The sequence below is a fragment of the Mauremys mutica genome, chromosome 7 (genome assembly GCF_020497125.1).
Source record: "Mauremys mutica isolate MM-2020 ecotype Southern chromosome 7, ASM2049712v1, whole genome shotgun sequence".
In the NCBI taxonomy this organism is placed as follows: domain Eukaryota; kingdom Metazoa; phylum Chordata; order Testudines; family Geoemydidae; genus Mauremys; species Mauremys mutica.
Window position 1 is genome coordinate 97,932,153 of NC_059078.1, and position 23,276 is coordinate 97,955,428.

The 23,276-nt window shown below is 40.9% G+C and overlaps 1 protein-coding gene across 2 annotated transcripts in view; it reads right to left on the reverse strand.

Annotated features, from left to right (window-relative positions):
- The window catches only part of PDE6C (phosphodiesterase 6C), a 47,479-nt gene extending 24,697 nt beyond the window's left edge, over window positions 1–22,782 (reverse strand). For both annotated transcript variants that reach the window (XM_045023610.1, XM_045023611.1), the window contains exons 1-11: window positions 22,303–22,782; window positions 4,714–4,866; window positions 4,513–4,602; window positions 4,134–4,274; window positions 3,510–3,584; window positions 3,354–3,418; window positions 3,170–3,236; window positions 2,230–2,277; window positions 1,826–1,975; window positions 607–750; window positions 456–524 (exon numbers count right to left, since the gene is read on the reverse strand). In XM_045023610.1, the coding sequence (XP_044879545.1) occupies window positions 456–524; window positions 607–750; window positions 1,826–1,975; window positions 2,230–2,277; window positions 3,170–3,236; window positions 3,354–3,418; window positions 3,510–3,584; window positions 4,134–4,274; window positions 4,513–4,602; window positions 4,714–4,866; window positions 22,303–22,782 (1,482 nt within the window). The remainder of the gene's footprint in view (window positions 1–455; window positions 525–606; window positions 751–1,825; window positions 1,976–2,229; window positions 2,278–3,169; window positions 3,237–3,353; window positions 3,419–3,509; window positions 3,585–4,133; window positions 4,275–4,512; window positions 4,603–4,713; window positions 4,867–22,302) is intronic.
- Between the last annotated feature and the right edge of the window lie 494 nt (window positions 22,783–23,276).

Genomic DNA, 23,276 nt, shown 5'->3' on the forward strand with positions numbered 1-23,276 from the left:
AACAATACAAGCAAAGGATTCAGTTTCCACCCGCCGTATGGTGATGCTGACCATGCAGCCTAGAATAGAATTTGGTCCATTTTCTTTGAATCGAGATGCTATCATAATGATCCCTGGATAGTTCAGCTCCTCTTGAACAGTACAAAGACTTTACTTCCTGCATTACCGCTGACAGATTTTCATATGAAAATCCAGGGAGAATGCTGTTTTAGTGAGTTGGTACCAGGGGAAGTATATAGGTTGCATATCAGTGGATGAGCGAACCTAACGTATTGCCAAAAATATTTTTACGAGGCACCTGCACAATATCCCTGAAGCTGATGACTAATATAAATATGTTGTATTAAGTAGAAGAAGGTTAAACAACACATTTTTAACACAAACACAAAGGAGTCCCATCACAGTCTGAAGTTAATAGGCCCCTGAAAGTTTAAGAATCTGGTTTCATTACTTACCAAAATCTTGAGGAGGGCTTTCTCATCACAGTCTTCAGTACTGGTTACATTTAATTTCTCTTTGTATTTCTAAAGTGAAAATGAATGAAAAATTAAGTTTCTGTTCCACAAGATTCCTATTTGAATTCTGTGGTACTAGAAAGATACTCACCAATATGGACTGAATTTCTTCAGGGGTGGCCTTTGTCTGGTACATGAGCATTTCCTGAGCAATGTCTTTCCTGTTTTCAAGCTTATTCATTTTGTCATAGGTGTCAGTATTTAAAACAGACCATCCAAGGAATTGTGTAAGACTCTGGAACAAAACAGAGGAAAATGGAAGTGATGTAGTGACAATTCATTTGGCTTAATAGTAAAGGAAAACTGACAATTTGAACTCCTTAAAATGTCCAGGAAGGTACTTACGTGCCTCCCACCAACACAGCTTATGAGCCACAGGCACCGGCTTCCTCCTTGCCCTGGGGATGCTCAACCCCGGCTTTGCCCCAGGCCCTGCCCCAGTTCCACCCTTCTCCAAACTTCCACCCCCATCTCTTCCCACCCAGTTCTGCTCTCTTTCTTGAGTGTGCCCTGTCCCTGCTCTTCCGCCTCCCCCACAGCACCTCCTGCATAGTGCGGAATGGCTGATCACGGCGGGTGTGAGGCGCTGGAAGGGAGGGGAAGGAGTTGATTGGTGGAGCCGCTGGTGGGCTGGAGGCACTGGGGGTGGGGGGCTGGCTGCTGGTGGGTGCTAAGCACCCACTAATTTTTTTCGTGAGTGCTCCAACCCTGGAGCACCCACAGAGTTAGTGCTCATGCTCTGAGCCCCTCAAAAACTTTAATAAATGCAGCTTCACAACAACCATGTAATATAGGGAAGCATTTTCCCCATTTTGCAGATGGGGGCCTGAGGTGCGCAGAGGTTAAGTGACTTGCCCAGTATATGGGTGCACACTTGAACCGGTGCACTGATGTCAACGGGACTTTACACAGGCTTGCACTTAAGGAGTTCCTTGCAGGATCAGAGTCTTAGGGGTAATATCTAGTGAATCAGATGGTCTGTCATCTCTGCCCTGAAGACTACAAATACTAATTGTCAGTTAAATGATTTTGACCATCCTTAACTAATCTAATATGGGGTTTTTGTTTGTTTATTTGTTAGAATGATTTTTATGGTATCTGCCGTCTGTTCAGTACTGGAAAAAAGCTCACGATCCATCATAACTGTACAAGTGTGTAAAGAGTTTTAATGGAAATACTTTTACTATTAAGAAATTGTAATGAAGAGGATAACAAACTTACAGTATAACTGCTACCTAAAATAATCCTTTTAGTAATTTTTAATTGAGACTTAACAAAAATATCTCTTAACATTAAATGATTAAACTTACTTCAGTGATTTGTTCATCAAATTCATCAAAGGGTTTTCCATCTTTTCTGTTGTAAAATGTAGCTACTCCCACAATTTCTTCTTTTTTGTTGACAATAGGCAAAGACAGGACATTTTTGATAACCCAGCCTGTCTCATCCACAGGCCCCTTCTGCAAGCAAACCAAAAGAAGAGGAAATATTGCATATTTCTTTTAAAATAGTCATACAATATTTTGGTATTATAATTGTAAATGTCACAGTTGGTACCCAAAGATCACAAATAAGTACAATAACAAAATTATTAGCCACCTCCGCAACTATGGAATGTATGAATATTTGTGCAATCAACTTTATGACTAATGAGTAGATGGCATTAGGGTATTTTCCTATAATAATTACACTAAAAGAAATACTGTGTTATTACCTGAAATGAAAAATATTCATCTGCTGGTGCATTCATCATGTTACAAATCTGTGGTATAAGGAAACAAAAAAAGCCCCATTGTTTAGGTGCAGTATATACACTCAAATCCATAGTCTGGCATTTTAAAAAGGCATGTTCATTTTCTAAAAGAAAAATAACTGTCATTGTACATAAATCAAAAGTATTATTAAAGTAGAATTAGCTACGCCAGTATATGCCACTTGGAGTGCTGAAAACACTTTGCCTTGTGTATGGTGCTCATAATATATTTTATTAAGCATGATAGTTACTTAACAATATGCAGGAAGAAGGCAAAATTTTAGGGCAGGAAGTAAAGAGGAATATTATATCCAATTTGAAACTGCATGGGGAATTTTAGGAAGAGGTAAATAGTTGAGCTAACCCCTACTGTTACAAAAAGTGCCACAGAATCAGCAATGACTACGATATGACCTTTGATTTTGTCTCTCCTCTGAAAGACAATATCTTACACCATGTTGAAGCCTTGGTTCAGATTTGGGACCAAGCTATCTTTCTGTTTATAACCCTGTACCAGGATTAAAACTAAACAGAAAATTCGACAAGTTTCTGTTTGCTGAGTTGCTGACAGATCATTCTTTTGTGAGAATGGACTTGTACATCTGCAATGCGAGTCAGAGACCTAAGCCCTCCTACCCATGAGATGTCCTAAGATCTGTCAGGAAATCCCCTGGTTCACAGGTCATCTGCATAGAGGGCTTGTCCCTCCAGGCTATTGATTGGCCCCTGTATTCCATGGCAGCTATAATCCTGGAGACAGTGTGATATGCTCATATAGTCACTTATTGTATTTCCAGTCATATAGTCAATATAAGGAAGTTTTGATGTTGGCTCCCGAAGTCTCTGTTTGATCAAAGAACTCTCTAAAATGTGTAACTTTCTTTTTTTGCAATTAACTTACAAATCCATTTTCAGCAACATACGTTGGCAACCCGCTGACAAGACACCAGTGATCTGCAGGAGGTGACCTGTAGAGACAGAATGAGATTCAGTAAGTCAGTGTCACAGATATAAACATGTTGCAGTTCTACCTGAGCAACGCTGCTAACTGCTACATATTTAACAAGCTGATAATGAATACTTACGGAATGACTTTGATTTCTTCTTTTCCATGTAAAATATAATCAATAATCTTATAAAAGATGACTTCCTAAATAAAAGAGGAGAAAAACATGCGTTAATTATCCTGTGCAACTAAATTCCAAAATTATGATGTGTAAACAGGAAACATTTATACTTACTCTGCCATCGGGTGTTTTTGGTCCTTTATAAGGCTCTGCTTCTCCCAGCTTGATTGGCCATTCATCATAGAACTCCTAAAAATAATTACACACAGATTAACAATACAAAGTGTTTCTCAGTTACATACCAATAGGTAACATGAAATGCATGGACAATCATTTTATGCTATACTTCACCATAACCCTACTTGGTCTGGTCACATCTCAAAACAGTAAGAAGAAAACATTGTTAAATATACACCAAACAAAAGTTTTAGCAAGTAAATTGCAGATTAGTGTGAAAACCAATGCCAGAAAACTGCATGGCTTTCTCAACATTTTAGTGGGTGGGAGAAGTATACAATAAAAATAACCACTTGAGACTAATCTGCATGTTTTACTTATATGACCTGCCCTATTTTTATATATTTTACATGTAATTTTGGTGACTCATATTAGTTGAATATAGTTCATGCTTCATGTCATTTTGAAAGCATACTTAGAAAGCATAGTCCATTGATTCCATGGAGAAAGGCACATTAGAGATATCCATGACAGATTAGCTAGTGGAGGAATTTATTTTTTATATTGATATTGAATTAAATGAATTCTACATTTCCAAGTAATTGGTAAAATGCTGGTTACCTTCTCTTTGGTCATATCCAGCAGACCAACAGAGTATCTTTCACAGTTCAAATACATTCGAATAGTGTACAGTGCTTTGTGAAACTGTCGCTCAATATCTGTCAGTTCTTCAAATACTTTGTTGGCAGACCATAAAAGCATCTACTTACAATGAGAAAAAACTGGGTAAATATTCAGGTGGTGAAAAGAGAATGTATTGCAGATGAAAAGAAAACGTAGCCTCATGAGTTTCAGATATTAAAGAATGAATTCATAATGGAGGTTGATACCATTCTGTAACATGATAAATTTTATGTATTGTCTGTGAGACCATATCATTAGTAATGATTTTACATAAGAAAAAGCTAATGAAGGTTCTCATTAACAAATCCTTCTTTACCTGACTTCTTCGGGTTTCAATATTGTAGAGATATGTGATATGGTATTGTTTTATGGCAACAGAAACAAAATTGAGGTATTTCTTAAAGACCTATAAATGACAGAGAACAAAAATAAGACAAAATATCAAACCAAGTAATAGGTGCTGCCATATTTATTGTTAAAAGAACAATAGTGTTCACGTTTTAATGTCTAAAGTTACCTCTTCATCCTCTTTAGAGAATTCAGGGGCATTTATTTTGTTAAGTGCCATCACAACAGCAAGCACCTCCTTGCCCTGCATAATAGGGGTTGCCAGCATGCTGTTAGTTGTGTAACCAGTTTGCTTGTCCACAAAGTCAGAAAAATGGTTATTCTGAAAAAACAAACAAAAAACAAACCACATTTAGTTATGATGAAGACCATTTATTATTTGTTACTTATTTACACAGTGCCATATATGTGACTGGAGTTTCACACTACAGAGAAAGATGGATTCCCAGCCCAAAAGAGCATAGCGATCAGAGGCCACAATCCTGCAAATATGTATGTGTGTGCTTCACTTTAACATTAAGCACATGTGTATGTGTTGGTACTGAGCTGACACAGGTTATCCTTAAAACAAGGACAAACAGGAGGAGGAAGGACAAAGGAGAGAATAATACAACTATGTGTTTATTTGGGAGGCTAATGCCTTTGGCTTGAAAATAATTATTTATATTTATGTATGTATTACTAGTAATATTATTTAATCATTCCTGTAGAAAAAATTCTTGATATTACCTCATCATACGATTGTGAAGCTGACATAAAAACATAAGGCCACAGTCTCAGGCCTGCTCTTTTCTAAATGCTCAAACTCTCACAAGCAGCAAAGAATCCTGTGGCACCTTATAGACAAACAGACGTTTTGGAGCATGAGCTTTCATGGGTGAATACCCACTTCTTCGGATGCAAGCAGTGCACACTCTCACAAGTGTACTGCTGAGGATGCTTCTGGCAGGGAAGAGTCCCCAGCAGGTATAGACCTGGCAGAGACAGTTGCTACACTTCCCTCCTGGCCATTCCCCATTCCCTGCACAGAAGACATGCTTGGGCTATGAGGACATACCAGAGGGAGTGACCAGAGTGTGAAGGACAATCCCCAACTGATGCCTTGGGGCCATGGTCATGCAGTTAAATAAGAAACCAGAGCCCTCTCTCTGACAGCCCACTCTTGAAACTGGATACAGCAAAGAATCGGTGATCTTTGAAAACATGATTTTGTGTCATCAATGTGCTTTAGTAAAATGCTGTTATTGGTAGGGAATAAGTTGCTGTTCTGTGCAGATGTTTTGAATTTATATTTTGAAGTAAACTTAAAGATCCATTTGCAATGCTTGTAATAAGTAGTAATATTTAAAATCATTATACAATATTATCAAGGACAGCTGATAAAACACAAATGCTGGAGATATTTGGTTTCACAATTTGCTTGAGAGCTCCAGGATGATGGAAAATGGAAGCTGTACCCTTCCCATGCAACCATCTTTTAAGGCTAGCCAGTCAGTCAGCCAAGTGGGGCTGCACGACTTCAGTCACATGGTGAATGCTATTGGTCAGGGGACATCACTCTCCAAGCTTCATCAAGCTGACTGCAACTAGGCAGACTGCAGCACTTGGTGGAAAGTAAAAACCTATCTTCTCATGCCTGGACTATGCTCCTTTGTGGTATATTAAAGATGAAATTGTGACCATTTGAATTTTCACCTAAAGTACATGGCTGTTATACTTGAAGAAGCATTGCAAATTATCCTATTGGCTTTCTTCTATGAAATGATTAACTTTTAACACAGAGGGTGAAATAAAAGCCAGCACACAAGGCTTGTGCCTTAAGACCTATTTTGAGGGATTAAATGAGATTTAAGTGGTCCATGTGGTTTTCTGCAGAGGGATGAATTTTACCCTGAAAGAAAAGTTCACAGAGCTTTTAGAGAACAATACAGAAGACTAACTAGCTAAGATGCTGGCATATTCACAGTAGCAGCTTTTAAATTGCTTCTCTGCACAACTGCCTAACTTCTGACTAAGGGGCCATGCTGCAAACACGTATGCACAAGAGCAGTCCCATTGACTACATGCGTGGTCGTTTGCAGGATCAGACCCCAATTAATTAGATACAACAATAAACCAGAACATTTGCTGCAACAAAGTCTCAACTTTTGTTTCTTCCAAGCAATGCCTAGCCAAGAGCCAGGTCTTAGAGTTGTAGACTAACCCTTGACCCGTTGAATTAAAATAGTGCAATGTGCATATCTAATACCCCTCCCCTGTAAACAATAACTTCCCTAAGTTTACACACAAATATAGACAGTTTTAAAAAAAAATATGTCACTGGCAGTTTTCTGTTTGATAACCCTCTCAGTTAAGTAGGCTTGTCATTAAGTCTCTAACCTTCATATAAATCATAACACAGCACCTGGAATAGGTTGCTGAGCCTCTTGTCTATTAATGGAAACATTGTCTACTAATGTTATTAGCATTCATAACCCAAGGTGTTTCAGTGGACCAAGTACCTTTTTAATTACCATTGTCTGCAACATATCACTTTACTACACTGATTTGCTTGCATCTTCTGTGTCATCTCTTGTTTCGCAGGCACTCCACAAGCAGAATTTACTGTTTTGCTTTTACATTTGTCTGTTTATCTGTCTTTTCTTGTAATTCCTTTGCTGTATGGAGAATTTCCAGGGAAGGTGGGCAGTGAAAGAAGGCACTTGAGGGCCTATTGGCAGAGATTGCACTGTTCATAGACAAACTGTATATCCTGATCCAAACATGGTCGTAAAAATAGCTTCTGCTAAGAGCTTTCAGTATGAGATAAATTATTTTTTACACCATGGTAAAAAATGCTACTTAGTGTCTCATCAATAATAATCTGATTAGAAAATAAACTAATGGAGGAAATCCATACAAGCATTAAAGCTCTCTTAACTTTCATTATAGGCAGAGGTGGTAGCACCATCCATTATTAAGGTCTCCCAACACTTTCCATTATAAGACCCTGTTTTCAGTTGCTCATAACTTTAATGATTTGTTTGCTTCAGACTGAAAAAGTTTTAGATAATTTCAGCCAAAATGGTCCAGCCTTTTCTGAGAATAAAGCTAGGGAAATATATGTTGTTTTGGTCATGTTAAAAAATTCTTAAGGCCTTTTCTTTTAAATGCTTTGGCATTCCTATGCTTTGGAACAGGGACTTGACATTTGGTAGTGGTGGAGCCTTTGTGGCAGGGATGAGTCTCTTAATATCTCTGAAATTCTTTCTAAATTTGGCCATGTTAAAAACTTTTGAAAAATCACAAATTTGCACATACTCACTAGCGACTCGCTAGATATTCACACCTAAAATCACTGAAGATTCCATCTTTACTGAGCATGCTCAAAAAGTCTCACTTCCTAGAGCTGACCAGATCGTGCATGCGCCACCCCCACAGAGCAACTGAGCGTGCTCCAGCCCAGAGCTCTGGGGTTTCAGAAGGACTTTCCTCGTAATTGCTGCTGCAGGTTGGTGTGGGGTCATGCCCCAGAACTGAGAACCTGGAGCCGATTCTGTCCTGTGCTCTCAATGACCCACCTGTTGGCATGTAGGCAGAGTAGAAGAGGAAACCACCTGATTCAAATGGAGATGGAACAAGAACCAGATGTGGGGGGAGGAGAGAGAAAGGAATAAACTGGGACAAGGAGTCTGATAAGACTTGGACAGGAGTGGGGAGAGACACTTTGGGAGCTGGGACTGCTTGGGGGTGGTGGGAGGAGGCTGGCCTGAGAGCCTTTGGAGGGGGAGATTGGAATTAGGAGCTGGTGAGCAAAATGGGATGGGAAATGGGAGTCAGTTGGCTGAGAGGAGTGGGGAACACTGAGATTGGACATGGAGCTGGGGGTAAGAGGGAAACTGCTTCTTGCTGGACAAGGGGGCTGAGCCTAGGAAACACTGGAGGTAAAACAGTAGGGAGGGAATTAGAGACAGACCTGATAAGGAACTGGAGTGTGGGGGGAGAACTGAGGCTTGCTGGGCAAAGTGATTGGGAGAAGGATCTGGGTAGAGAATTGCTGGGAGATACTGAGATTGGATGAGGAGCCTGGAGAAGTTAGATGGGATTGAGAGCAAGAGAAGGGGATGAGGGGAGGGAGGTATCAAATGAGGAGCTAGGTCGCATGAACTGGGACTGCCTGAGCATTGAGACGGGGGACAAGAAGCTGGGACAGGAGGGGGAAACTGGGGCAGGCTGAGCAAGGGGACTGGGAGTCATGGGGGAAATTGAGGTTCAGAGAGTGATCCCAGAGCAGAAGACTAGGACTGGTTGGACAAGAAGACTGGGATTGTGATAAGAAGCCTGAGGAGTGGAGGCTGGGACTGGGCAGGAAAGGAAAATGATCCTGGGACAAGGAGCCAGGAGTGGGAAAGAGATAGGACTGGGACAGAGACAGGTTGAAGGGAATGGGGCAGAAGAGGTCAAGCTTGAGAAAAACCCACTGAACAGTCTGTGCCCACTAGTGCACATACTTTCCTCCAGAACCTGGAATGGAACCCAAGACTTCTGAGTCTCACCTTTCCTCTGCTGTCAACAACATTTGAAACTCACTGGCAAAGTATGCACCTTATTCTCTTCTAGTTCTGCTCAGTAATTACATGTTCCACATTTTCTGGGTGCCCAAGCTGAGATCTTTGGGCCTGATTTGCAGAAGTACTGAGCACGCACAGCTGCAACTGAAGTTAATGGGAGCTGAGCTCGAATATATAATGCTAACTAGTCTGAAAAATCAGGTCCCAAGCATCTCAAACTAGGCACCCAAAATTAGCGGTTTCTGATTATTTGAATCTCTCTGTTTTCTTGTCTATAAAATGGAGATAATGTCACCCCCGCAGGGGTGTTGTGAAAATAAATGAAATAATGTTAATGAAGCACTCAGATACTATATTGATGATCACCATAGAAAAGCCCACGTGGAAACTGATAATTGTGTCTTCAGAGAAGGGTTTAAATAGTGTGCAGTAAATAAGGCCTACAGCTGCACATTGAGCAATGAGTATAAAATGAAATAATGAATAACTGTTCAGTAACTGAGCACCATCCAGCCTGTCACTTGAACGAGGCAGGGAATCTGTGGGAAAATAGCAGTTGAGTGTGTAATTAAAGACTGTATTAGGGCTGTCGATTAATCACAGTTAACTCATGCGATTAACTCAAAAAAATGAATCACGATTAAAAAAATGAATCACGGTTAATCACAGTTTAAATAGCTCTGTTAAACAATAGAATACCAACTGAAATTTATTAAATATTTTTGGATCTTTTTCAAATATATTGATTCCAATTGCAACCCAGATTATAAAATGTACACTACTCACTTTATATTATTATTTTTTATTACAAATATTTGCACTGTAAAATGATAAACAAAAGAAATTGTATTTTTCAATTCACCACATACAAGTACTGTAATGCAATCTCTTTATTGTGAAAGTGCAATTTACAAATGTAGATTTTTTTTGTTACAAAACTGCACTCAAAAACAAAATAATGCAAAACTTTAGAGCCTACAAGTCCACTCAGTCCTACTTCTCGTTCAGCCAATCGCTAAGACAAACAAGTTTGTTTACATTTACGGGAGATAATGCTGCCCTCTTCTTATTTGCAATGTTACTAGAAAGTGAGAACAGGTGTTTGCAAGGGACTTTTGTAGCGGGGACTGCAAGGTATTTATGTGCCAGATACGCTAAACATTCATATGTCCCTTCGTGCTTCAACCACCATTCCAGTGGACATACTTCCATGCTGATGTTGCTCGTTAAAATAATAATGCATTAATAAAATTTGTGACTGAACTCCTTGGGAGAGAGTTGTATGTCTTCAGCTCTATTTTACATGCATTCTGCCATATATTTCATGTTATAGCAGTCTCAGATGATGACTCAGCACATGTTCATTTTAAGAATACTTTCACTGCAAATTTGTCAAAACGCAAAGAGGATACCAATGTGAGATTTCTAAAGATTAGCTACAGCTCTTGACCCAAGATTTAAGAATCTGAAGTGCCTTCCAAAATCTGAGAGGGATGAGGTGTGGAGCATGCTTTCAGAAGTCTTAAAAGATAGGGCTGGCTCTAGTTTTTTTGCCACTCCAAGCATCAAGAACAAAAAAAGCCCTCTGAGAGCGGACTGCCGAAGCAAAAAATGCTGCCCCTGGGATTGTGCTGCCCCAAGCACGTGCTTGGTTTGTTGGTGCCTAGAGCTGGCCCTGTTAAAAGAGCAACACTCCGATGCAGAAACTACAGAACCTGAACCACCAAAAAATAAAATCAACCTTCTGACTCAGATGATGAAAATGAACTTGCGTCGGTCTGCACTGCTTTGGATTGTTAGTGAGCAGAACCCATCATCAGCATGGACACATGTCCTCTGGAATGGTGGTTGAAGCATGAAGGGACATATGAATCTTTAGCATATCTGGCATGTACATATCTTGTAACACTGGCACAACAGTATCATGCGAACATCTGTTCTCACTTTCAGGTGACATTGTAAACAAGAAGCGGGCAGCATTATCTCCTGCACATGTAAACAAACTTGTTTGTCTGAGCGACTGGCTGAACAAGAAATAGGACTGAATGGACTGTGGGTTCTAAAATTTTACATTGTTTTACCTTTGAATGCAGTTATTTTTTGTACATAATTGTACATTTGTAAATTCAGCTTTCATGATAAAGAGATTGCACTCCAGTACTTGTATTAAGTTAATTGAAAAATAGTATTTCTTTTATTTTTACAGTGAAAATATATATATATATCTATATATATATATATATATATATATATATATATATATATATATATATATGAGCACTATGCACTTTGTATTCTGTGTTGAAATTGAAATCAATATATTTGAAAATGTGGAAAACATTCAAAAATATTTAAATAAATGGTATTCTATTATTGCTAGTGCGATTAATCTCAGTTAATTTTTTAATCGCTTGACAGACCTAGACTGTGTCTTAATGCATTGGCAAAAGGGGGGCGAAAAATGAAAGAAAATGGTACTGTTTGCAGAGTACAAAGTACCACAACTGCTTGTAAGATTTGCCATTAGAAACTCCAAATGGGATATTCAATTGTTTTTGTGCTATTGAGTAGCCTCAAGAGGAATTTTAAGATCTTGAGTTCAAGGTAGAGAACTTATAAGTGTCTCTCAGTGAAGAGGTGGCATGGCAGAGATGGAAATGTATTTGGATTGGACCACCTGTGTGTGTGCCTCTAATCTCTGCTTTCCCACTTGTGGAGTTTAGCCTTTAGTAACTGTTGCTAGGATATGTTTAACTTGTAGGCCAATATAGAAATGCTGAATTGTTCAGAATTCTTTAATGTTGTGCCCTGGAAAAGGTCTCCTTTAATATTAGTTATTTGACATTCCATCTTTTAAAATTTGTATCTTTCTGTCCTAGAGGAATATCTGCTAGCCTACATATCTGGGTAGTCTTCATATCTGGGAAAGGAATGAGGATTTTCTCACTAAACCAAGGCACTTTATGCCTTTTACCATATTTGCAGAGTGGTCTCTTGTATAGACTGTTTGAGCTCCTGGGGAAATAAAATATCTTCACCATAAATCAAATTGGAAAGAATAAAAAGAGAGAAATATACAGTTTTGGTGCTTTGATATGTGGGGCTATTGTTTTGAGTTTCCGTAAAATATACCCAGTTCCAAATTCATCACATTATAGCTGCCCTGTTACAAAAGTTTCCAGTCAAACAGACCAGTGCCTCCTTCCTTTTTCTTTTGACCCTCAGCAAGCTGATCCTTGGTAGCTTTCTATTACATTAAAATTGCTGTTTATGTCCTCTAATTCTTTCTTTATCTGAAGTAAGTAGCAGTATTGGGAGGACTTGTAGGAAATGCAGTGTTTGAGGAAGGATCTTCATTTTTATCAAGATGAGTCACCCCAAACATGGATAATAGTAAGTTTTGGCATCTTTGAATGTCTTGACATAAGATACGTAAAAGAAGTTGCAGATTTAGCATTATTAGTTTAGGTAAATTGGGTGAGTTGTCTAATTTACAGTATGTGGATCCTTGCAGGGGAGAGGGGGCCTGTTAGGATGGAAATTTAATTAGAGAGTCTCTGTGGGCAGATTCTTCAGGAAACTGCCTCTGATTTTGTCTTATTCACCTGATACAGTTCTGTAGACATCTAAATCATGTTTGAAGCATTAAATAGACACCTGTGCTTCACTGAGATAGAGAATCTACAAAAAGAGCAATTTTATGTTCTTCATCATGGATTTTGATGCCTTGAATCTCTGGAGATTCTCTGATAGCTATTGCAAGTAGTGCAGTGCCAGTGAGTTGCAAACAAAAGATGTGACAAAGGGAAACCTTTGCCTGTCTTCTGCTTTAGGACAAAGTCTCTGATTTGGAGCCATTCAAATAAAGGAATGCAGACAGAGAATTGAGTCCTGATCCAGCTTCCACGTGTGGCTCCTGATGTCTCTATAGTACTTGGCACAATGGGGTCCCTATTTAGCCTGGGCCTGCAGGCATTACTGCAAATTAATCAATAACAGTAGTAGGGTCTGCTAGGTCTCTGAATCCAAGACACTGTATCCCCCCTAAAGTGGACAAACACACCAAAACTAGAAGAGGGTCATGTTCTGCTTCCCAAAGAGGTGGACCTTAAGTTTGTGTTGGGAGTGCAATTATTCCAGGCCTAAGACAGAATTAGTGCTAGGGCACGAGAGAGCTATCTGGTTATATGAGTTTTACAGTGGAATAGGAGAATCCAAGAATTGACACTAGCAGAGAAATTAGCACATGATACCTTGTGATAAATCCTTTAGTAATTTGGAAGTTCTTATTTACTATCACTGAGGTTATAGTGTAAGATATTTAGACCACAGAGCTCCTGATCCTCCACTCAATTATGCCAGTTTTACCTCAGTGTAACTCCAGTGACTTCACCAGAGTCACACTGAGGCAAAACCAGCATTGTGGAGTGGAGAACCAAGACCACTGGGTCAGATTCTGCTCTTTGTTACACAGGTGAGATTCACAAAACAGGATAAGCTCGTGGAATCACCTTGGATTTACACTGTGTAATTGAAATCAGAATCTGACTCAGTTATCCTGAGTCACAGAAATGTAGGGCTGGAAGGGTCATCCAGTCCAGGACTCCAGCCTCCTGCACTGAGGCAGGACTAAGTAAACCTAGACCATCCCTGACGGGTTTTTGTCCAACAGGTTCTTAAAAACCTCTAACGATGGGGATTCCACAACCTCCCTTGGAAGCCTATTCCAGAGCTTAACTACCCTTATAGCTAGAAAGATTTTCCTAATAGCTAACCTAAATCTCCCTTGCTGCAGACTAAGCCCTTCTTTGCCTATCTATTGTTTTACCTCCATGTAATTCCAGAGTGTCTTCATATATAATAATAAAAAAAGCCTGAAATTGTTGAAAATTAAAACCAAATCTATCAATATATTTCCATAAATTTAGATACTGATAATTTGATCTCAAGTTTTAAATGATTTTAGACTCTGGGCCCAATCTTCCTCTCTGTAGCAGGGTGCTTACCCTGCTCCTGCCCTGAAGGGCTTAAAACAGCCCTCCAAGAAGGTTGTGGCTGGGAGCTACTAAAATGGGCTGATTGGGAAGTGGCTGCAGCTGAGCAGTCAGGCTGCTGTCTTGATAAAGAAGCTGGGAGCCAGGTACTCAGGAGTCTCTCTCTGCCTGTAGAGGGAGATGGGTCTGGCTGCAGGGAGCTAGACATAGGGCACCTGAGTGGAGCAGGGCTGGGCAAAGGCAGAGGAGCTGGGGAGCTCCTGCCTGGAAAGCCCCAGGCTGTGGCCTAGCATTAGGCCAAGAGGTAGTGGGGGTTGCAGGGGGCAGCCCAGGGTAGGCAAAGGCAGCAGGTCCAAACCCCTTTTGCCTATGATGAGTGGCTGATACTGCAGTCTGCCCCAGTGAACGGGGGTTAGATGGAGACTGGGCAGTAGCCAAAACTGAGGCAAAGTGGAGATAGTGGGTTGGGGGTTCCCCAGGGAGGGGAGACCCAGATTGGTGGGGTTCTGCCAGGGGGCAGCACCCCAGTTAAAAGGGCACCAGAGTCCAGGGAGAGACACAGGGGGCCAAGAGGACAGGCAGATCACTGGCCTGTAAAGGGCGTTCCTGGCTGGAAGTGAGCTAATTCCCGAGGATGACCAGCAGGAGGCGCTGCAGGGGTGGGTCCGCACATCTACACTCTCATTTGCACCAGTGGAAATCAAGAGTAATTTTAGTGCAAGCAATACAGTTACATCAGTGTAACTGGGAGGAAAATCAGGCCCACTATTTCTGAAAACAACTTGCATACACTTTAGACTACCATATATGGAGTCTGATTCTGATACCAGGTCACACCACTGTGAATCAAGGTAACTTCACTGAATACAATATACCCATTATGGGGTAAAACAAGTGTAAGTGAGATGAGACACTGCACATCTTCCGAAGAAGAAGAAAAATTAAAAAACTGAAATCCACATTTGAATTTTCTGGAATAATTGTGCCATTCATTTATAGCGAATCCAACCTAAGTTGAAAAAATCAGTTCAGAGAGGTTCTCACTGTCTGATCTGTCTCCGGAAAAGCTATTTGCTCTGTACCTATCCCCTTCCATGGTCCTCATTCCAGATCTCAGGTTCTTCAATGAAAGGTATGTTTTCTCCTTTAACATTACAGCACATTTTTTGACAAGCCTTGTGTCTTTTGCAATGACCCCTTCATATTTCTCTGCTTTTAGGCATCCTGAAAATCTTAAATGTATTCTGACAAAAAAGTTATGCAAAATGTTACAAATGTTTCATGACTTTTTTTTATTGTTTACATCAGACTTAAAAAACAGTGATACAGACCAAAGTTCTGACGTTCTAGACTTCATCCAACCATTTTATGCAGTGTTGACTAAGAAATGTGTGTTATCCTATAACATTTTCATTAGCTAATCTAAAAGACTTCAGCATTTATGACTGCATTTACTGGCAAAATACAGATTCAGGTAGGCGAGTCCGGCTCCTATGCAAGTCTCCGTGTCAATTTCAGTGGTGCAAATTTCTCATTAGGGGTAAATTGGATCAGAAATTAGGAACATTGTCATAAGTGGCAATGTCCTGAAACCTGCACTAATATGATTTTCACTGGATGGTTAAAAAGAATGTAACTTAGTACTTACACATTGGCCTGCCTGGGTTCTTTATCCTACTACTAAAGGGGCTGGAAGGGGGAGGGGTACTGGCTTATTTTACATCCTCCTGTTAGTTTCTGTTCCTGCTATACCCTCTTCTGACCCCTCTGTGATAGCGACGCTTATTTTTGGACTCCTATTGCCATTGTTACCAGTGACTCAGGCTTTTAAAACAAGATGTTAACAGCTGAGTTGCATCAAACTGGTATGCTTATTACTTTACCTCTTACATGCACTAACCCTGTTTTCTGACCAACTTACACAACAGTTATGTGGGCACTGGATTTTGCTTATGAGGATTCAATTGTGAATTTGAATGGAATCAGAGGCATATCTAATCTTGGGTAAGAAAACATCTTCAATTTGAGGACAGAACAAAAGACTACCAATTGAAATCAATGGGCCAAAACCAGAACTGGTGTAAGTGGGTGGAATTCAGTAATGTTGTGTAGTGGATTCTAAAGAAGGTGATATACTCCTGAGTTCTAGATGGCAGGCTTCTGCGTCATGAAGACATTACTAAGCTTTCCTATACATGTTTGATAACTTAAATCGCTTGGAGCTAAATCCTGCTTGTCTATTTACAAAAACTCCCATTAATTTCAAAGCAGGAGAGTAAAACAGTTTTGGTCTTTATTCTTTGCCATGTAATTTATTAGCAACACAGAAAAACTGAACCCTGATATCTTCAAGATAATTAGGGTTTTTAGAGCTGAAAGTAAGCAGAGAAATAACCGTAATGTCTCTGTAATTTTGCTGTAAAGTAGTGGCCATTCCGAGACCTTTCCAAAAGAAGAGCAATCTGTAGGTATAGTTGCTGTAAGTAATCATGTCCTAAAAAATAAAGAAAATCAAGCTGACTGGCAGCCTACCCCTTTTCTGGGACGCTTAATGGAAATTGGTTCCTGTTTTTAAAATATGTTTTGTCAATCAAGTGGGTATTGTCTAGTACAACAGGCTGGAATAATTTTCACCCCTTATCCAACAAGAAGTTGCTATTCGACATGAGAACTGGGGTGGTCTTTTGTTTTTTCTCATGAAGATCACTATTGAGAAGGTTTGCCTTGAGCATATACTACTTAAGTTATAACATTCCCAATACAAAAGATCATTCTGCTCCATGGGTGAATGACTGACTGTCTGGTCTTTAGTTGAACTTAGGATCTCTTCTTCAAATTTGATTCGCCTTTCAGATCTTCAAGAAGGCAGAGTTGCCGAAGCATTAGAATAGTGCTCTTTCTCTCTCCTCCTCTAATCTTTAATAATCCTGACCTTGTTTCTTGGAAACTCCCTTCCCAAGGCTGTTCTAATAATCTCCCTCCAGCTTCCAAAGCTTGGTTTAAGATTCTCCTTCTCCATCAGACACACCTTATTATAAACTGTGTTAATTAGGGAAGTGACTACCCTTTCTCTTCTAAACAGCCAGAGGTTGGAAATGGTGGCCTCTAAGAAAATTGTTTGCTTTATCCTAGGTAACTACTCTTTTGTTCTTTTGAAGTTCAGACCTGACCATTACATTATCTTCCAATGCAATGTACTGCAGAAAGCTGTTTCCTGGACCCAAAAAAGAGTTCTGATTTCACCGTTCTCAATATTCACTGTGGCCTTGACTTATTTTGAACCAAATTTTCACTAGTCATGTAGTTTGACACCATTAAAGCTATGGTCAAATTTGGGACAGTGTTTCTTGAATTGGAATCTAATTCTTAGTCAAATATATTGCCTTCAATTAGCTATAAATTTGGGGAAAAATGTTAATTTACATATTAGATATTGGTTTAAATTAAAGAATAAAAGAAAATAATATACTGATCTGACTAGAAAATTACATATGTACTTATACTTAAAGGCTGAGACTCTGGATTTATTTGTAAGTCTCCAAAATCCTTCTCTTTGCTGAAGTAGTCCCATAAGTAATATCTTCTTTTAGAATTCTGAAATATGGAATGGCTGGCACTGAGAGATGCTCAATAATTGTGCACCTTGTTGCCTGCAGTTACAATTACTATATTTTCCTGGCTTTTGTTAAGCTAATAGACTCAAGCTATAAGGATTTATGAGAATCCATTATCTTGCATTTGTATGTTAGAGCAATATACGGTACCAGTCACTGAGAATAATGAAACACCATTTGTCAGGACAGCAAATCTGCCTGGCCTTCTGTTTCTCACTACTATTAAATCCTGGATTAAACACTCTTAGCTCCAAAGATCAACAAGTTTCTAATCCTCAGGGGGAGGGAACTGCTGTTGTTACAAAGGTAATTATAGAAAATCTGGATCTTTTCCTCTGGTTTTCTCTTGTGAACTGTTAGGATGAGGAGCTTCCTCACGTTTATTGGTACTTTTCCAGGTTGAAAAGAGATAATCCTTCAAGCACTGGTTACCAGGTGCTGAAAAGGGGAATATCTCATGTTTTAATGATTACTTGCTGCCATTTTATTCCACAGTAATTTTATTCCACAGTCACCTTTTTCTATTCAATCCTGTCCAGCCCCAAACCATTTAACCTAAAACAAACAAAACAGAAACAAACAAACAAAAAACCCAACCAGGTTTCCTACTAATGTGTGAATCAATTATCAATATGAATTCATTGAACAGTATCTAATACAGGGGTGGGCAAACTACGGCCCACAGGCTGGATCTGGCCCCTCAGGGCTTTGGACCCAGCCTGCGGGATTGTCCCCCATGGTGCCACGGGCCCCGCGCCGCTCTCCGAAGTGACCGGCACCATGTCCCCGTGGCCCCTGGGCAGGGGGGCAGAGGGCTCCGTGCATTGCCCTTGCCTCCAGGCACCGTTCCCCACAGCTCCCATTGGCTGGGAATGGGGAACCGTGGCCAATTGGAGCTTCGGAGGAGGTACCTGGTGGTACGGCAAAGGCAGCGCACGTGGAGCCCTCCAACCCTCCTCCCCCAGGGGCTGCAGCGCTTCCTGGAGCAGCATGGGGCTGAGGACAGGGCAGGCAGGCAGGGACCCTGCCCTGGCCCCGGTGCGTGCCGCTGCCACCCCAAAGCCGCTTTAGGTAAACGGCGCCAGGCCAGAGCCCAAACCCCGCCTGCACCCTGCCCCCCAACTCCCTGCCCTAAGCCCCCTGCCTGCACCTCACACCCCTCCTGCACCCCAATCCCCTACCCTGAGCCCCCTCCCTCAGTCTGCACCCCTCCTGTACCCCTGCCCTGAGTCCTGTCTTGCACTCTGCACCCCTCCTGCACTCCAACCCCCTTCCCTGGCCCCCTCATACACTCCACACTCCTCTGCCCCGATCCTAAGCCCCTTCCTGCACACTGCACCCCCTCCCACACTTCCTCCCGCACCCCAACCCCCTGCCCTGGCCGTGCATACAATTTCCCCACCCAGATGTGGCCCTCGGCCCAAAAAGTTTGCCCACCCTGATCTAATATCAGTGTGTATATATATAAGTACACACATAACATAGTCCCTAGACTTTTAAATCAGTTTTCTTTCCTGTTTGCATATTGCCTTTTGTTTTCTTTCCCTTGTAGCCCCATCTTTGAAAGTCACAGCATAAGTGTTCTTGAGACATCAGTATGTGAAAATGTTCACTCCTGTTCCATGACCATGTTCACACAATGAGATGATTCTATAACTATGTATTGTTATTACAAGCACTAAATAAAATTAAACTGTATATAGGTAGGGCCATGTTCACGGCCATGAAAAATGCATCGCGGACCATGAAATTTGGTCTTTTGTGTGCTTTTGCCCTACACTGTACAGATTTCACGGGGGAGACCAGGGTGAATTGGGGGTCCTGACCCAAAAGGGAGTTGCAGGTGGGGTTGCAAGATTATTTTAGGAGGGTCATGTTATTGCCACCATTACGTCTGTGCTGCCTTCAGAGCTGGAAGACCAGAGAGCGGCGGCTGTTGGCCAGGTACCAGCTCTGAAGGTAGTTCCCTACCAGTAGCAGCACACAAGTGAGGGTGGCAATACCATACCATGCCATTCTTACTTCTGCACTGCTGCTGGCAGTGGCTCTGCCTTCAGAGATAGGCTCCCAGCCAACAGCCACTGCTCTCTAGCTGCCCAGCTCTGAAGGCAGTGCTGCCTCCAGCAGCAGGGCAGAAGTAAAGGTAGCAGTTCTGTAACCCCCGCTACAATAATCTTGTGACCCTCTACAGCTCCTTTTTGGGTTAGGATCCCTACAGTTACAACACCCTGAAATTTCAGATTTAAATAGCTGAGATCAAGAAATTTACAATTTTTAAAATCCTATGACCATGAAATTGACCAAAATGGACCATGAATTTGGTATGGCCTTATATAGGGGTAAATGATTTCATAGATTCCAAAGCCAGAAAGGACCATCATCATATTTTTGCTTAGCACTTAGGTAGTGAACAGACCTGTTTTCCTGGAAGCACATAGAATGCAATTTGAATGAAAACGACTCCCTTTTTTAAGACTGTGATAAGGATTTAAGGTCTGAGCAGCAGGAGCTCCTGCTTCAGTAATATAATTAACCCATGACATAAGAAATGTTCCTGATTAAAGGCCCAATCCTGCAGTCCCTACTTAGGTAAACCTCGTGGTGATGTCAGTGGGAGTTTTGCATGAGTAAGGAGTGTGGGTTTGGACCCTTTCACTCTTTCGCTGGTAGAATGGAGACGGTGACCATTTGAAGGGTTGCACAATTATTTTCAAAGGCCAAATCTTGGTCCCATTGAAATCTATGGGAGTTTTGCAATTGACTTCAGTGGCACCAGGATTTGGCTCTGATGTTTCTAAAGCTTCTGTATTGGCCTAGACTTCTAGCTTCCTAATAAATGCATGTCTGAGTAAAAATACAATAATTTCATTAATTATATTAAATTGCTTTTAAAAATTGGTTGGTTGAATAATAATTGGACATCAGACCTTGGCTCTATTACATTCCCAGAACCATACAAGCAGAACCACTATTGGGGCAAAAAGAATAGAGGGATCTTATTTAAAAACATTCAGATTATTTTTAGCTTGGCACAGTTTTTTGGACACAGAACAGTAGAACTAGATGGGCCGCCCCGCTGCAAGCAGCCTTACACATGATATATGAAGGGAACAGTGCAAGGTCTAAGGAAACACACATCTTTCTTGAGCCTCTTGATCTTTTCTTACATAATCAGCCTTATGAATTTAGAAGGATTATCCACCAGTCTCTCCATTTGTCAGTAAGACGCAGTAAGTCAGATACTGTCACAAAAACAGCAGCATCTTAGCAGTCAGGCAGATATTGGGCCCAATCCTGCATTACTTTTGCTCCCAAAATTCCAATTGACTTCAGGTCTGAGCCTTTTAGTTTTTAAAAATTAGGAAAAGTTCTTTTCACATGTACTTGTCTCTTTTCTTGAGCTTTAATAATAGTCCCAAACCAGGCCAATATGAGCTTGTAATTAAAATAGCCTTGATTTTTGGCTGACTTTTAGCAATATGATGAAATGTAGAATTTCTTGTTTATCTCCATGAAGCCATGGATAGTTTTGCAATCCAGGAAGGCATCCTGCATTGTTTGTGCACCCAAAAGTCTCACTGAATTCAGGATCAGGCCTTCTTTCTCTAAAATGGCACCAAATTTTGATATAAAACTATGAATTAAATGTCAAAGAGCCAGATCCTCAGCTGATCTAACTGGCATAGCTCCATTTGAGTATTCTGCTTTACACCAGCTGATATCTGGTGCTGAGAGGTTTGCAGACTAGATGTCACCATTTGATAACTTAAATTCAGCAAGTCTGCAGATGTCAATATCGTGAGAGAGAATGTGTCTGCTTCCCCGTTTATTTCAGAACAGACATTCTGAAGCTGCCTTGTTCATACATTTGGAATTGGAGTAATGCTCGTTCTATGATACTTATGATGTAACCGTTATGTAAATTACAAGTGAAAAGGATGAGTCTGTGAAAATGGATTAGGTGCTCTGGAAGGAGACGAGCAGATCTGACTAGTTACGTCTCAGCTAGAGATGGAGCTGAACCGAAAGCTTTTGGAGTGTTTTACGTTGAAAACTAGACCTCAATCTGAATACTCTGGTTTGTGTCCATCTTTACTCTCCGCTCATTCACCACCTTAAAAATCACTGCCAGTTCTGACTACTAGACATGCAGTGCTTTAGGGCAGCAAAATGCTAATGACTGATCTATTCAGTAACGGTCTGTATGGGTGACTATGGAATAATAAAGGAGACCATTTACCACTTTGTTTAGGACAGCAGAGCGGAGCTTACTTTGGTCATTAAGGACTCAGATTTACATTAGTCCAAAACTAATCTGATGTCCTCCTCCCTGTTGCACAGCGAATTACTTACATCACAAATGTTGAATCAGGAAATATGAAGTAACAAACCACACTAGATAAAATGACCTCACCTGATTTTAAACTTCATATCCCATTGATTCTCTCATGTTTTTCATTCTGAGTTTCTGTCCCCTGTTTGGGGTTTGGCACTTTGAGGAATGAGTCTATGCAAAGACCCCATTCTGTACCATAGGCCCTCTACAAGAAGTTCAGCAAAGGAATAGAGACCCAGGCCCCAGAACAAGACACTCACTTACCTTTTTCACGTCAGGTACATTAAAAAACTTCTTGGTATGAGCAACCCATCCCACTATCCCAATGTCCAGAGGAAAAACAATCTCACTGTCTGGGGCTACCAGGTTCTCCTCAAACTTGGAGGTGGCGGTGATATTGAAAAGCCTGGTGGCAACCTCAGGGATGCCATTGCGGGCACGGCAGATGAACATGCTACACCGGTCAGCTGCCACCAGCTGTGCCAGCCTCTGCAGGGCCTTGTGCACTATCTTCTCCATGCTGCTTTCTTCCTCCTGGATTTCTGTCAGCAACTCAAAGAGCACATGAGACTCCTCCACCCGGGACATCTCCTTGAAGGAAACTCCATCCTTCACTTCTCCAGGACTGACTTTGAAGATGGTTCCCAGCGCTTCTGCCCTCAGCTTTCGGTCGAAATACTCCTTGGCAAACTGGGGGTTGTTCTCTAAGTATTTCTCAACATCGTCTTTATTTATCCCACCCATTTTGTGTGACTCTTTCTTATGGCTTTTTAGAACTGCATCACCCTAGAAGCAGGAGCAGCAGCAAGAAGTCCTAATTTGGTGTTAGTAGGAAAAAGGTCCGTTGCACATACTGTAGCTGTCACGGGCATAGTACAGTAGGTTTGCTCTGTGGCTTCCAAACCTTCTGGAACCCTTGAGATATGACAGAAGGCACTGGCTTAGTGTCTTAGTGTGGGATCTTGGAGGCTGCTAATTAAAGAGATGTCAGGACACTAAACCCTTGAGCACTCTTAGCTCATAAATCCCAAAGGAATCATTTTAGACTAACCAATCCAGTCTTAGGCTCTGTGCGGCAGTGTGATAATGCGTAAATATGTTCATGTATATACACACATCCTCTCTCTTGCATATGCTGTATGACGTACTGTACAAAAGGTTTCCATTGACAGTTAACGTGGGGAATGCCCCTTAGAATCTCTCCCCATATGTTTGCAAATTACTTCATGTACATACAT